Raw genomic sequence first — 16,066 nt, 5'->3', positions numbered from 1 at the left:
GTATCCTAGTCATGAAAAATGTCTCCTTTTTGTTAGAAGTTTCTCTCTATAAATTTTGTCAAAGCTTAAGAAACTTGATTTCTAGAAAACCAACTATGTATTAAGGAATTTGGGAATAATAAGCCAGATGAAGCCAGTATTCAACTCTCTTAAGTTTTGTGCAGCCAACTATAGTGTGACGTCTAGCACTGGACGTCGACCTCGCTTCCGCAACAAATGGCCAAGCTCATCATGCTCCAATGCTTCCAGCTGAACAAGTGCAATCTGCTTACATCGTTCACATTCAGGCAGCAAACATTCCAGCACAGGCAAAAAAATAGCTATACAAGACCGCACCAAGCATTGACCCAAAGGCCCACACTTCCCATATGCCCAGCCAAGCAACAATATCGAAAAGGTAAACGTTTGTGGCCGGTGCGCCGGCCTAACCGTTCGGCCGGCCGCACGCGACCCGCGCACACAGCTGATTAGGCATGCAACTTTTTTCATCTAAATTTGTTGCAATCAGTGTTCATATTTGCTACAATCATTTTTTATTTGCTACATTTGTCCAGTAAAAAGCTGTATATACGTTTGGTTGCAACTCCAGTTCGTCGAATTTTTTATTACAATCGGTGTTTTTACTTTTGCTATAACCGTGTTAATTTTTGCTACAACCGATATCATTTTTTGCTGCAACCGTTCACTAAAAAAGTTGCATCCACGTTCGTCAGAGTTGCAACCCGAGTTCACCGGATTGTTTTGCTACAACCCTTTTTTGTTTTGCTATCACGCATCATCAGCTTCGTTTTTTTTATTACGACCACATTGATATTGTTTTTGCTACAACTAGATTTTTATTGCAACCATGAACGAAAATTGCTGCATCGTGGACGAAATTTATTGCATCGAGAGAATAATGCTGCATGGAGATCTAACAATGCGGCCTGCGTACAGCTGGCGGATCAGGCGGCCCACACGCGACCGGCTGAACGATTCGGCCTGCGCACCGGCACAGAGGACTGCCCTATCCAAAACTATAACTGAAATTCCATTAAAATTTGTCAGACTCACAACTGCAGCATGGATCCAACAGATCGGTTACAAGACAACGACCAGCGCAGAGAAAGTTTCTCCACATAGACTTTATGATACAACATGCAACAACATAGAAAGGCAGCACGTACACAAACACACACATACAACAACATACGAAGGTAGCAGCCGGTCGACAACACACAGGATTGCCCACATAAGCTACCCTGTTCATTGCCCGGGGCTGAAACTAAAATTCACCACTGAAGCGTCTGATACTGCACACAAGACACGACCCAACTCTGCTGAGTGAGATATCATCATCACGTCTGTAATTCAGGCTGCTCCACCAGAGTCAAGTCAGCTCTCAGATGTAGCACACCATCGATGAAGAGGCTATCGTCAGCAATGAACATCGACCATGGCATTCCAAAAAGATCACCGCATCCCTGCAACCAATCACCAGTCATAGTGTTCTTATATCCGTACTTCCTCACAAATTTTGCAAACCACTTTGTCTCGAAAACAGGCTTTCGTCCCATTTTATATATAAAGCAAATATTTCAGCATCCATACAGCCACAACCTAACAGAGTGAAAAAACATAAAATTACTCGGGCCACAACAGTCACGCCCAAAAGAAAGAAAAAGAAACATACAATACCACCATAGGGGCAAGCTAAGAGGCAGGCGAACGGACGGAGAGCCGTTGGACGGACGTCAGCAGCACGTCCAGATAGCGCTGAAGCCGGTCACGGTCTCGGGGCCTAGCGAGCGGATGCCAGAGCTGCAAGAAGGCAAGGAATTTGAAGAACGAGTCAGATGCATGTCACTGAAACACGCGCTCAATCATCATTTTGTTGCGAGTAGTCCAAAGAGACCACATCATATTTACGAAGACCAGCCAAAACAATCGGCGCTTACGGCCAACTTGGGTGGCCCTTACCTGCAAAAACTCTGCAAGATGATGAGCCTCCCACTCCGGTCCTAGAGCCTCGCGCACAAAGCACCAAAGGGCCCGTGCCGCGACGCAGGAGAATAGAATGTGAGTTCCTGTCTCCGGGACGTGGCACAGGGGACAGGTGCTGTTACCCGGACCATGACATTTCAGCACCTCGGTCCCCGAAGGCAGATGGTCGAGGAGAAGCTGGAAAACGAAAATCTTGATCTTCAGGGGCATCGGTGCCTTCCAAAGTGGGGATAGCCACGAAAGGACCGGAACCCGACAGAGCGTCTGATAAGCCGAACTAACGGAGAATTCTCCCGAAGGAGAAAGACTCCAAGAAACACTGTCATTGACCGAAGAATCCGGGAGAGGGACCACTTCCTTCAAGACATCCCATTCCTGGACCTCGGTTGGTCCGAGGGAGCGACGGAACCCCAAATGCCATTCCTCCAAAGCAGCCGCGGAGACAAGGACAGCTGGGTCGTCACGAATAGCAAAGAGCCTTGGAAACCGCAAGCGCAAAGGTTCTCCAGCAAGCCAAGGGTCCAACAAAACTGGGTCCCAGACCCATTGCCCACCGAGAACCGCAAACCCAACCTAATATCGTCCTTGATGTCCTGGATAGATTTTCAAAACTGAGACCCAGCCGAGTGCGAGCAGGCCAAGAGGGGTCTACCCTGCAAGTACTTGGCCTCAATCAGCTGTAGCCACAAACCCCCATCTCCCTGCAGGATCCGCCACACCCAACGAAGCATGAGGGCTACGTTCATGCGGAGAGACGCAGGGATGCCCAAGCCCCCTCGGTCCTTCGGCAGGCAGATTTCGGCCCACTTCACCTAGGGGCGAGCCCACGTTAGCCCAGCAGGTAGCCCATGACACCGGGTAAAAAACTGACTTACCTTATACATATAGAGCTCAGGAGGACGTAGACACCCCTAAAATTCGTAATGGGACACCTGTACAGACCAAAAGGCCACAACTAGCTAACTAAGCCCAGACCCAGACCAAGGTAGTACATTAGAATCGATCTGTACGTACACCTGCGCATCGATCGCCGCTCGGCCAGACGCCCAGACCAATGTAGTACTGGTACATCAGAATCGTGAATCGATCTGTAGCCTGTAGGATTCATCTGTACATTCATATGTAGGATTCATCTGTACGTACTGTCTGCCTGCCTGTTCGTCTCTCCAGGGGCTTGCATCTCTCGCCGCTCGGCCGCTGCGGCGCTGCGCTTTGGCCTGTTGCCTCGCCGCCCTAGCCTGATAATCTAGTTCGTCAGATCGTCCCAATTCATTCAATATCAGTAAAGGTATGTTGCATTAGACCCAATTCGCAGTATGTCTGTCCCTATTTCAATTCGTAAATTCTGTTGTAGTTCTTACTTTGTCTCTCTAACCCTAGGAATTGGTGCTACTGGATAAGACAACAAATTTTAACTGTATTAGCTATTGGACTATTTGTCTTTTGTAATGGTTAGTGGAGAATAATACTACAATACTTAGGAGATTACAAATTACTACTGCCGGAAGCAGCGGCAAGGCAGCAACATGTCAAGTACGTTGTATTTTACTTGCAATCCCCTGAATAATTATACACTTGATTCCTAGTTTTTCCCTTTTGTGAAGAAATAGATGATTATCTAAATAATTACAAATTGCAGGAGAAGCTTAGTTTATGGATAGGTTTCTAAAAAAAAGGAAAATCATAGTGCAAGATGAAGGTCCATCACACGAAGATAATCAGAATGATGCCTCGATCCCGCCACAGATTGACGTCCCAGCCTCGCCATCACCACCTGGACAAAATGATTCCTCAACACCTGAATCTAGTTCTACCAATAATACAAGGAATTCAATTCAAGTTGAAGAAGATATCAATTGGGGAAATGGTAGACCAATATGTGAATCCAAAGAAGCCACGGGCAAAATCAGTTATCACTAATAGGCATCATTATGAAGTGGATTGTTTTAATGATGTTATTGATTGGCTGCTTCAAAAACTTGGTAACCGTTTCAATGAGCCACATGAATCATTTTGTGATTTTAACTTAGAGCATTTGATGAGTCTAGCCAAACTTTATCCAAAAGATTTTGATGATGGAGAACTCAGGGACCTTAGACATCACATTCATCTTTACATTGCTGATGTCCGAGCAGATGATCGTTTCTTTGGTTTAAGTAATATTTGTGAGCTCTCTCAAAAATGGTGGATACAAGGAAACATATTGTATATCCCTTGGTTTATCGCCTTTTGAAGCTAGCACTAGTATTGCCAGTTGCCACGGCTACAGTTGAGAGATCTTTTTCAGCTATGAGAATTGTGAAGACATATTTGTGCAGTCGTCTTGGTGACGCCGCATTGAAGTACAACCTTATTTGTTATGTGGAGAAAAGAGAAATGAGGAAGGTTACTAATGATGTAGTGATTGGTCGGTCTGAGGACATGAAAGAACGTAGGAAACCATTTTAGCAAGGTAATGGCTTTAACTTCTTTATTACACAGCTGTAATTAATATGTTGCTAAGTGGCTTTTTTTATTTGTAGGCAATCAGGATCTATGATGCATTTTCTCGTCATCAGTTATACTTTATTCATAATTTGGACACTTTAATTCCCCTTCATTGTTTAATTCCCAGCAATCAACTAATATTTTGAGTGAACTGTTTATTTTGGACCTTTGACGATCATATCCATGGTCATATCATATTCTATATATATTACACCGTTAAATATATTACTTTTATCTATATTATGACTTGTTATCCACATATATGTGATAGACATGGGACCCCGGGTCATTTTTGTCCTGGGTCCGCCCCTGACTTCACCATATGGTATTTGGGTCGACCATCCCCTGCGTGCCAGAAGAACCTAGACAGCTCCTTGTCAAAGGCGCTATGCACACCTTCGGGCAAGATGTACATCCCCATCATATACATGGGGAGCTTGCAAGGTTAGAGCTAATGAGGACGGTCTTGCTGCCCTTAGACGTGAACGTGCTTGCACAAAACTTAATATCTAAACATATTGAGCCTGGCGGCCCATCAAAAGTATTTAACCAGAAGGCAAAGCTGTACGATGTTGCCTGCTCAGCCATTTTACAGTTTGCCATGAGAAAGAATTTGTGCCCTGCGAGAAGGAGCATTTGGGAGCATACCTCCTGATGGGAAGAGTCGGGAACACTCATCACGCTTTAGAGCCATGTAAACTGTAACCTGTGGGTAGGGTTGATTAAACGCAACCACTCTCACAAGTTTGAAGAAGTAAGCTCGCTCAGCAAATTGCCAACTGGTTGTCACGTCTGCTGCAAGAGCACCTTCCATGATCTGGTATGGGTAAGCTTTGTGTAGAAGTACCTCAGCAATACGCTTAGTTATGTGCTCATGGTCTATATCAACATCATCACATGTTAGGACTTTCCACAGTGGACCACAGCTCATATTACTGAAGCGTACCAGTGGAAGTAAACGATAACTCAAGATCCTGCGTCTTCACATAGCACGTGTAGGTCAGTTGAGCAAGAAGTAATAAACCACATCTTCACATAGCACGTGTAGGTCAGTGCTCGAAAAGATGGCTTCAATCCCAACAAGAGAGATGTTCATCAGTTCATCTTGGAACCTGAAATGAGATAAACCATGCTATGAGTGACATATACACGATATAATGAGATCAATGCCTACATTTTCTCCGAAAATAAAAGAAAAAACCATTGCTCCATAAAATAGTGATCACCTACTTAAGAAAATCCTTGTATTTATTGGCAAGGAATTCCTTGGCTGCATGTAATAAACACTGAACTTCAGCAGCCATTAAAATGGAGCATGGATAGTCTAGGTATAGCAGTGCAGATTCTGTGGTCATAGGCATGCTTGTGAGTAACTGACTGCAGTACCTCATGCAAGCAGGGACCTCAAATTTGTCAGCAGCCACTAAGATGTCGAGCAGAACAATGGGCTCAATTGTTGTCAGATTTCCACTGTACATGAATCATAGAAGCTCCATAAGAGCATTTTCCTCTGTTCCAAGTAGAATGAAAACAGTAAAGGTACAACAATTAAGAGAGCAGTACAAAAAACAGTACGAAAAGCTCCTTGGATTAACCTTTTCCAAACATGGAAAAATTATATCTACTATAATTAAAAAAGTATGAGTTGGTGGAATCCAAAGTTTTTTTTTCGATCCCGTGATTTTTTGGGGTCGGACCGGAAGGGCTTGTTTCTGAAAAATCTAGCAAATTTCGGTGTCTTTTCATCCGAAATATTCAAACAAATTTTGAATTAAAAATAAATAAACATCAAAATATAATTTGTTTAACCAGAAAACTACTCAAGTTGTCCCTTGCTCTATTGGTCACCATGCATCACATGAACCCACAGGATGCGAGCTTGATACTTGACCGTAGCACCCAACTAATCTTTTTTGTCCCAGAGAATGTCGAGCAGCTAAAAAAAATAATGACTCGACCCTCGATCACACGGGACCTAGAGAAAGAGTATGTCCAACCGGCCAAGCTTCAGTATTTGCAAATTATGCCATAGCCGATGCCATTTAACCTTAATTGGAATGTTTGAATTCATAATGTTTGAAATTTTCGTGCGGTATCTATATTTTTCAGGGGCCGCCGGAATTTCTGGTTTTTGAACCGGTTTCTGAAAATCTCGCCCCAAAAAAAACCATGGTGGAATCCAAACGATCTCAACCATTCAATATTGTATAAGATAGCCAATTAGTACTGGTTACCTACCGCCACCGCTGATTGCTTCACAATCCACACTACAAGTTTGAATTATGAAATGAAATTAGTTACTGTACGATTAATTATGAACCTCAATAAAGGGAAGTTCTTTAGTAATTTTAAGACAGTGCGAATATTAACCTGGGAATGTGTGTGTGAAGTCTCCGTAACTAGTCCTGCAGGTGGTAGAAACTAAAAAACATAATATTTATTTACCACAAATAATCAAGGTTTTAAATTAAAATATATAGACGGTAACACAACCACAATAAAGAATTGGAATGAAATATAAGAGGAAGACTGTTACAGTTAAGCTATAATATTACCTGAATCGGCAATCCTAATTTTTGGATGTGGACTCATCAGATTCTTTCATGTCATTTGTGAAAAGCTAAGAAACATGACGGTTATTAGAAACTCCAGTGACTACGCAACAAATACATTTTACATGGTTTTGAAAATTACCTTTAGAAAGAAAGGACTTCTTGCACCAAGAATCGCTGAATTTATATGAAGGGCATCTACTGCTGAAAATGGTTTGCCTGCCATGGTTGAGGAAGAGTCAATAGTCAATACTCTGTCCTTCATCAGCTGCAATACCAAGATCAATGAGATACTAGACAACTAGGAAAAATAAAATGTACAGAGCAACCATTAGATAGGTTTTCTTCTGTTCAAATGCTGGGAACATTCTGTTCAATGGTGCAGATTCATTTAGTCAATCTTCAGATATATGATAAAATGGTTAAAATTATCACAAAGATTGAAGGGTCATTTACTGCAGGCAGCAAGCATGCTTGTAGCTCACCCAGCAAAATGATCACAGAGGTGTTATCCCAATGATCCCACAGGAATTTCGTATAACTTTATCAGATAATTATTTGTCAAAAGCCAACTTACACTATGCCTTTTGAAAGGTTTCAGAAGCTTGACCAAGAATTTCAAAACCCACAATTCAAGAAGCACAACAAGTAGTGGAAGTTCAGGTTTCAGCTGGAATAACGTTTCTTTCCAAAATTTCAGAATTGCATCACTGAGCACTTCCACTGTCCTGACGCTAGTCTCAATTGCAGTGGATTGATCTTATTTTATGTTTGCGGAATGCATAGAGAAGGAATATTGAAAAAAAATATGTTAACAGAACTGTTACATCAAAATGTGGACTAAATATTGTGGCATCATTGTCATATGTAGGGACACTGTTGTTTTCTCTGAATAAGTTTGATGTTGATTTAGTTGAGCCCAAATTTCATTGTCATTTTTATCATACATTTCCACCAAGAGACCTCAGGTGAAAACCTATAATATATACAACATGTATCTGTAATACTTAAACATCAGAGGGTTGTCAAGCAACCTAATTGACATATTACATGCTTGAAACTGCAGAGTTCTAAAGTTTTATGTAATTCTTCTCTCCACATCTACTCTCCAAATATAAAGGATCATATTACTAACGTATGAAATAGAATTATGAAGCCATGAAATATTTTTTCCAGCGTTCCAAATACAAATCCATAGTCAATCAAGCACTACCATATTTAGTAATAATATGTTCTTCCTTTTCTGGGAAACATTCAGAAACATAATAATTGGCAGATTTGGTGTGTGGATAATGTACCATCTCCAGTTCAAAACTAATGTTCATTGGTTACATTTCTCTACAAAATTGAGTTCGCATAAGTGAGCATGCACAGCTATCAATGTCAGAGACAGAGACCCCCTCATATGGGCCAGAGAAAATAACTCGTAGAAGGCCAGTGATCGTGTGACGTTCCTCCACTGACGCGGGTGCACAAATCTGTTCCAGAGAACAGATTTTTCACTCAGCCTTAACTCTCACTCGCACGCGCACAAATTAGCGCATTAATAAACAGATAACAGATTCGGGGTGTCATTTAAAGAGGTGTATTGCCGTGGTGCGCATGGCTTGGTTACGGGGGATATTTCCTCCCGCCCTATATACCGGACCGGAGGGAGTGACTCTTACATAGACACAACATCCCAATCATGCACAGCACATAACTTATGGATTCTCTCTATTGCATTGTTTATTACACGTTATGCTAAACCCTAAAACCACTTTGATAGAGGGTCAGCTAGCCTGAGCCACTTTCAGAAAGGAATACTAGCGTTTTTTGGAAAGATAAACGCTCAAGTTTTTGGAGCCCATGGATGCTGAAAGCCGACCTCGCTTCCACCATGAATGGCCAGAAGCTCGTCACGCTCGAAGGAAGCAGAACAAGCAAAATCTACCTACATCATCCAGGCACCAAACATTGAGAAATGTGTGATAGCTCCCGGGTGCCTAGGCACCCTTTATGAACAGTAAAATAAAAAAAATAGAAAACAAAATCAAAAAAATCTGAAACTTTGCAGCATCAACGATGATCAAACTTTGTAGGTTCCTACAAGTTTTCATGTCAAAATATCATGTAGAGAAAGATGTACAAACAAGTTTCAGATTACAGCTAAAAAGTGCTCAAAACTTCAAGCATTGAAATATTTTCCGTGTGTAGAGCTCCTCGAATAGTTTTTTGACATGAAAACTTGCAAACACCTACAAACTTTTCATCATCTTTGATGCTGCAAAGTTTCAGATTTTTTTATTTTGTTTTCTATTTCTTTTGATTTTACTGTTCATAGAAGGTGCCTAGGCACCCGGGAGCTGAAAATCCACTCTCCCAAACATTCCAACACAGGAAACACAATAACTAAAGGAGACCGTACCATGCATTAATTGTCTGTAAGAACCAATTGAACATCACAACAAACCAACAACAATATCCGAAAGTATAAGTATATAACTGAGATCCCATTGAAATTTGTCACACTTACAAGTTACAACAGCCAGCATGTATCCAACAAATCCACTACAAGAGAATGACCAGCACAGACAATGTTTCACCACATCAACAGCATGATACAACAAACATAAAACATACAAAGTCAAGCACACAAACACATATATGTTACTAACAACCGACCAACAACAACACACAATTCAGCTAGTCTGTTCAATGCCATGCCCAGGGAGGGGTCAAACTTCCGGACCGCAGCTGCACGCAGCTCAACGAAGCAGAAATCCACAGCGCCACATATAGTTAACTTTCATTGCAAGAACATCCACCAATTCCTTGCATCATTCAGGAGCCCAGAAAATCTGAGACTACAACTGAGATATCATCATATCTGCAACTCGGGTTGCTCCACAAGAGTTAGAATAGCCGCCAAGTGTAACACATCATCAATGAAGAGGGTGTCATCATCAATGAACGTCGACCATGGAATTCCAAAAAGATCATTGCATCCTGCCGTCCAATCATCACCTGTAAATTCGTGCCTGTACTCTAACATGCTCACAAAGTTTCCTAGCGGCTTTGTCCTTACTGCAATCTGAATATCTACTGTCAAACAGACAGAGTCTGTCGGCTCCCCAATGGTCACTATCCAGAGGCCAAAGGTGTAGAAGTTAGTTTGCTCATCCAATGTACAGTGTGGCAGGAGACAGTATTTCTGCCCTCCAAGACCAAACCAGTCCGAGGCTATATTTCCTGTTGAGAAGAGTTGGGAGCACTCGTCACGCTTCAGATCCATGTAAACTGTAACCTGTCGGCAGGGTCGATCGAATGCAACAACTTTCACGGCCTTCAACTCATAAGTTCGCTCAGCAAATTGGTGATGGGTTGCTACTTCTGCTGCAAGAGTACCTTCCATCTGTGTTGGGTAAGCTTTGTATAGAAGTACCTCAGCAATACGTTTTGCTACTTGCTCATGGACTATATCATCATCAGTGCATGCTAGGATCCTCTGAAGTGACAGACCCGTCATATGACTGAAGCGTACCAGCGGAAGTAAACGACAACTCCAGATCTTCCGTCTTTCCTCCAATTCTGGGTATCGCCGACGGACCCACTTGAGCAAGAAGTAATATGCCTCATCTTCAGATAGTAACATCAGGTCAGTACTCGAAAAGATGGCCTCAATCCCAACAAGAGAGATGTTCAGCACTTCAGCTTCGAACCTGAAATGAGGCAATTTGCCATGAGTACACTACATACACGATATGATGACATCAATGTCTACATTTTTGCAGAAATGAAAAAAAAGATTGGTCCGTCCATCAAATGGGTATCACTTACTTATGAAAATCCTTGTATTTATCAGCAAGGAATTCCTTGGCTACACGTACTACACTCTGAACTTCAGCAGCAATTAGAGAGGAGCAAGGATGGTCTAGGTATAGCAATGCAGAATCTGTGGTCATAGGCAGGCTTGTGAGCAACTGACTGCAGTGACTCATGCAAGAAAGAACCTCAAATTTATCGGCAGCCATCAAGATGTCGAGCAGAAGAGTGGGCTCAATTGTTGTCAACTTTCCACTATACATGAATCTTAGAAGCTCCATAAGGGCATTTTCCTCTGTTCCAAGTAGAATGAAAACAGAAAAAACACAATATCAACCATGGATTAAGAGAACACTACAGAAAATAAGTAGGAGGGGGAGGCTCATTTAAACCCTAAATAATTGTTTAAGTTGTCTATTGACTTGCAGTATTAAGGAAAGCTCCATGAGAGATTAACCTTTTACAATGACGGAAAAATTGTATCTACCATAGAAAACGTAGGAGTTGGCGTAATCCAAACGATCTCAGCTATTCAATACAATCAGTTCCACTCATAAACTAAGTTTGACATTGCAAAGTACCTCATATTTGAATATTACAGAGAGAGTTGTAAGAGTTAGTCCCTGCTTAAGAGAGACTTAATCAATCCACAAATTGGCAATAGCGATGATTAAAAGAGATGATGCGCATTAGTGATATTCAGGTAGTGCACCGTATATAGTGCTGGTTACCGCTACCACTAGAGTGGTTCGTGGTCCATGCTACGAGTTTGAATTACCAAACGAAATTGGATCAATACAATTAATTATCAACTTCAATAAAGAAAAGGTCTTCGGTAATTTGAAGAAAGTAGAAACATGCAGTCAGGAAAGTTCGTGTGAAGTCTCCTTAACTTTCCAATTAATTGGCAGAAACTACAAAACATAATATTTCATTTACCATAAATAATCATGTTTTTATTAAAAAAATATAAGTGCTAACACAACCCCACAATATCAAATTATAATAAAATATAAGAGGAAGAATGTTACATTTAGGCTATAATATTACCTGAATCAGCAATACTAATTCTTGGATGCGTCTCATTAGATTCTTTCATGCCATTTGTGAAAAGCTAAGAAACATGAAGCTTATTAGAAACATGAACTGACTACACAAAAAATACATTTCACATATAGTTAAGAAAATTACCTTTAGAAAGAAAGGACTTCTTCCAGCAAGAATCAATGAATTGATATAAAGGGTCTTTACTGTTAAAACTGCCCTTGTTGAGGAAGAGTCAATTGCCTGTCCTTTATCAGCTGCAAAATACTAAAATCAATGAAATACAAGATAAATAGGAATAGTAAAAGGTACACAGCAACCATTAGACATATTTTCATCTGCTAAAAACTTAAAATTCTTGGAACATTGTGTTCAAGTGTGCAGATTCATTCAATCAATCTTCAGAGATATAGTAAAATGGTTAAAATATTATCAGAAAAATCTAACGGTCAAGAGTGCAGATTCATTTCTAAGCATGGTTGTAGCTCACTTAGCAAAGTGATGATAGAAGTTATCCCAATGATCCTACATGAATTTTCCCATAACTTTATCAGCCAAACTTAGGCAGTGCGCCTTCGGAAAAGCTTCAAAAGATTGCCCAAGAATTGTGAAGATTGGAATTTCAAAACCCAAAATTGCACAAATGACAAGTAGTAGAACTTAGGTTTCATCTTGAATAACATCTTGAATGACAAGTATCAGTTGCAGATTGATTTTATTTTACATTAGCGGGGACAAGGGGATTGATATTGTTTGAACACCACCGTACATGAATTATTTGACTATACATTTTGTTGCATCACAGCCTGATGTTGATTAGCCCAGAAAAAAATTTCATGATGTAAGACCTCACACGAAAATATATATACAGTAGGTATTTGTGCTATTAAACATAATAAGTGGTTATCGAGTAGACTAATTGACCTTACACACACACACATATATATATGTATGTTGTACAGGATATGGCTGTGGAGATTGGAAAGTTCTTAAGTTTTATGGAGCTCTTCCCTCGAAAACCTCCTCTCCTAGAAATCATGTTTTTCTCATAAAATCAACATTTACAAAAGACCAAGTCATGAAACAGTAGGCATCCTTAGTCAATTAACACGTTTGGTACTAATATGTTCTTCCTCTCTCTCTTTTTTGGCTACATTCAGAAACATAACAATAATTGACAGATTTTTTGACTTTCTCCCAGTTCAGAAAACAATGTTTCTGAATGGGAGTTGAAGTCTATCATAATAAGACTGCTAAACACAAGGGAATGGGACTACAAGTCTACGTCTGCTCCGGAAAAAAAATCCCATCAAAAAATAATGTTTATATGTTAACTATACTTATCTCAGAAAAATTGAGTTTGATTACGCCAGCAAAACTATCAATGTCAGATAAACCCTCCAGACCTTGCGCTATATGGCGTCAGAGAGGAAAAAACACGTGGAGACCAGTATAAAAGGCCAGCGATCGACACTGTGCCATTTCCTCATTCAATTCCTCGGACGCAGGCGGACAGAGCCGTTGCTGGAAGGGGAATCATCGCCCAGCCTTAACTCTCATCCACACGCACATATACTATATATAGCACACTAAACGAACGGCATAATTACAGCTTCATTAAAGAGGCATATTGCCGCGGTGCGCGCGTCCTTGGTTACTTTGTCGTTGGCACTCCATTATGCCGGTCCGGAGGGAGTAGCTATTACATGTACACAACATCAGCTCACTCACAACACAGAACCTATGAATACTCTCTATTGCTTACGCAGTTAGACGCTCCCCTAAAACCCTAAAACCACTTCGGTAGAGGGTCAGCCTGAGACACATCAAGAAACGAAATTAGCCCAAGCATCCCAGATCAAGCGCAGTAATTCTGCACACGCACAGATCAAGGTTCAAATCGCGTCAATCAAATATGCCTACATAGTAAGTTGATTAATGGCGAGAAGAGGGAAGTAATAAGGGGAGAGGTTTGGATCGGAAGTAGGGGAGGGTCTACGCACCTTTCTCCTGGTTGTTGCTCACCGAGTCGGGGCCAGATCTGCCGCCGGCGAGGACCTCTATCTCCAGCATCAGGTTGGAGAACTTCTCCGAGTTAAACCCGTAGCCGACGTCGGGCCCGAAGCCAGGCATCCCCGCCTCCGCCAGCATCGCCGCGGTCGTCGTCGTCGCTTCAACGCCCTCCATGTTCTCCGCCATCTCCAGAACAGGGCGGATCTGAAATTTTGCGGGGACGGGGGTAAGGTAAAACCCGAGCTCGCCGAGGTTGAGGCGACAGTGATCAGATCTGAAATATTTGCTACACCCGCGTACCTTTTTCAGTTTCGAGGAGAGTCGGAATTGCGAAAAGGACCTTATGTTGTGGCTGAATCACAAGTAACTTGGCAGCGTGTTTGGCAGTCTTTAGGGAAGGGGATTGGGAATTACTAGTGGGAATAGGCTTGTGAAATAGGCTTGTAGTCCCATTTCCTTGTTTGGTGAATTTCTAGTGAGAATTTGATAGGGTGTGAACTAAGACATGAAAAAAGAATCCACGCTGAACACTACTCCCTGGCCATCCCATAATATAAGAATGTTTTTGACACTACACTAATATAAAAACGCTCTTATATTATGGGACGGAGGAAGTATATCAGATCTATTGTAATAACTAAAAGTTCATGAAAGTACAAAGCATCTCAAGTTGACACACGATACACTTCTCTGGGTTAGCTTTGCACTCCCCATCTAGTTTCAAACTCTTGCTCTCTTTGGATTCATTGGCAACACCGCGATACAGAATCCCAATCTAGCATGGAAGGGATGATGCACGTGTTGTATATAGCTAGGATTTTCTAACGTATTACCGGTGATTACCAAGGATTTTCCAGCATATTGCGTTGGTTTTCGCACGGTTTCCATTGCTTCTCTCGCGGGAGGATGGGAATAATTAGAGGGGCATTTTCAAAATATTTTGGCCACCCAATCTCCTCTCCCTTGGCTCAGTCACCTGCCCTCGCGTGGAAAGAGATATCCGGAGTTCCACCCACAAAATTTCCGTTCCCCTTCCCCGATGAATTCCCATGTCCTTGAATCAATCATGAGACTTCAAATCTCACATCTTGCAAACTTCCATTCCCCATGTCCAACTGCCCCAACCATACACGTCGTGGGAAGTTTTAATTTTGACCACATGACGAAGTCGGCGTCAACCAAGGTTGGACCGACCAATGCAGATCATACTCAACATACAAAAAATGGATAATGTTACAAAATGTTTTTTCACACAAATCAACGATATTATGTTTACACCATGTAATTCACATATTGTTGCACAAGATGTTGGCCGAATTAATATAGTTAAATCATGAAAAGTGAGTGCATCTTGTAGCTTAGTCGAAGAGAGTGGCTTTCTGAAATGAAATGACAGTCTCATATTTTAGTAAGACCACTGAGATTGCATACCTTAGAGATGTGAATGCGAAAAAATTGGGATTTTGTCACAAGCTTGGTTGTTTACACTACTACAATGAAGGGCTTTAATAAACCCTCATCCTAGTCGGTTTTTATATAACCGTTTGCATAAGGTTTGTCATTAATGCAAAAAAAAATCTTAGTATTTTAACCACCTGACCCACATGTCACAAAGGCGATGTACTGAGGAATGTTGGCTTTCCCCTGATTTTAACCATCAGGACCATCAAACAAGAGCTATATATGTCCACCATAACCCTAGTTTGTGCCCACCTTGATCGATCTGCCAAAGTACCCCGACATATCCTACTTACATCAACAAGTTCCCTATGACAACAATATTGGTGTTGGTTCCCGAAACGTCAGGAAGCATGGTATCATTGTTGTATTCCAACTTGATCGATGACGACATCCACTGGATTGGACATTGGCAACACTAGAAAGCGGGAATTGCTAGAGCTGCCTTGGCTGACGACGGATCTTGAAGGGAAGAGTGTGAATTAGAGAGGTGGGATAAATAGGTGAGGTCGCTGGCTGCAATCCGTCTATGGGTGCTACCGATGTTCATCTTGTCATCGTTTCAACTTTGGAGTTATGATCCGACTTGTTTTCGGGGAAGAGATGTGCGAGAGGGAGGCTCAATCTTCATGTCCAAGGGTCGATTACCAGATGGGGTAACTTGATCTGAGAAGCTAAAATAGAAAACATTGACTTAAGACCCAACAAGGAGGATGCCAACTATA

The 16,066-nt window shown here is 41.6% G+C and overlaps 1 protein-coding gene and 1 pseudogene across 1 annotated transcript; both read right to left on the bottom strand.

Annotated features, from left to right (window-relative positions):
- Positions 1-1,337: 1,337 nt before the first annotated feature.
- LOC123399484 lies at positions 1,338-7,212 on the bottom strand (annotated as a pseudogene).
- Positions 7,213-9,485: 2,273 nt separating this feature from the next.
- Positions 9,486-14,172, bottom strand: LOC123399347 (BTB/POZ domain-containing protein POB1-like). Its single transcript, XM_045093767.1, has 5 exons — positions 13,874-14,172; positions 12,018-12,127; positions 11,877-11,940; positions 10,842-11,121; positions 9,486-10,723 (listed from the first exon to the last, which is right to left on the bottom strand). The coding sequence occupies exons 1-5, from the start codon at positions 14,067-14,069 to the stop codon at positions 9,886-9,888; spliced, it is 1,488 nt and encodes a 495-aa protein (XP_044949702.1). The 5' UTR covers positions 14,070-14,172; the 3' UTR covers positions 9,486-9,885.
- Between the last annotated feature and the right edge of the window lie 1,894 nt (positions 14,173-16,066).

This window comes from Hordeum vulgare, chromosome 5H, assembly GCF_904849725.1.
Source record: "Hordeum vulgare subsp. vulgare chromosome 5H, MorexV3_pseudomolecules_assembly, whole genome shotgun sequence".
In the NCBI taxonomy this organism is placed as follows: domain Eukaryota; kingdom Viridiplantae; phylum Streptophyta; class Magnoliopsida; order Poales; family Poaceae; genus Hordeum; species Hordeum vulgare.
The sequence above is the reverse complement of the archived record's forward strand: the minus strand, read 5'-3'. Positions and strand labels throughout refer to the sequence as shown.

What these genes read in the sequence shown, in the direction of transcription:
- LOC123399347 (XM_045093767.1), bottom strand. Translation starts at nt 14,069, where the DNA reads ATGGCGGAGAACATGGAGGGCGTTGAAGCGACGACGACGACCGCGGCG. An exon ending in GAGCAACAACCAGGAGAAAG is followed by an intron (nt 12,128 to 13,873) that starts GTGCGTAGACCC and finishes AGTATTTTGCAG; the next exon opens with CTGATAAAGGACAGGCAATT. An exon ending in AATTAGTATTGCTGATTCAG is followed by an intron (nt 11,122 to 11,876) that starts GTAATATTATAG and finishes TACTTGGAACAG; the next exon opens with AGGAAAATGCCCTTATGGAG.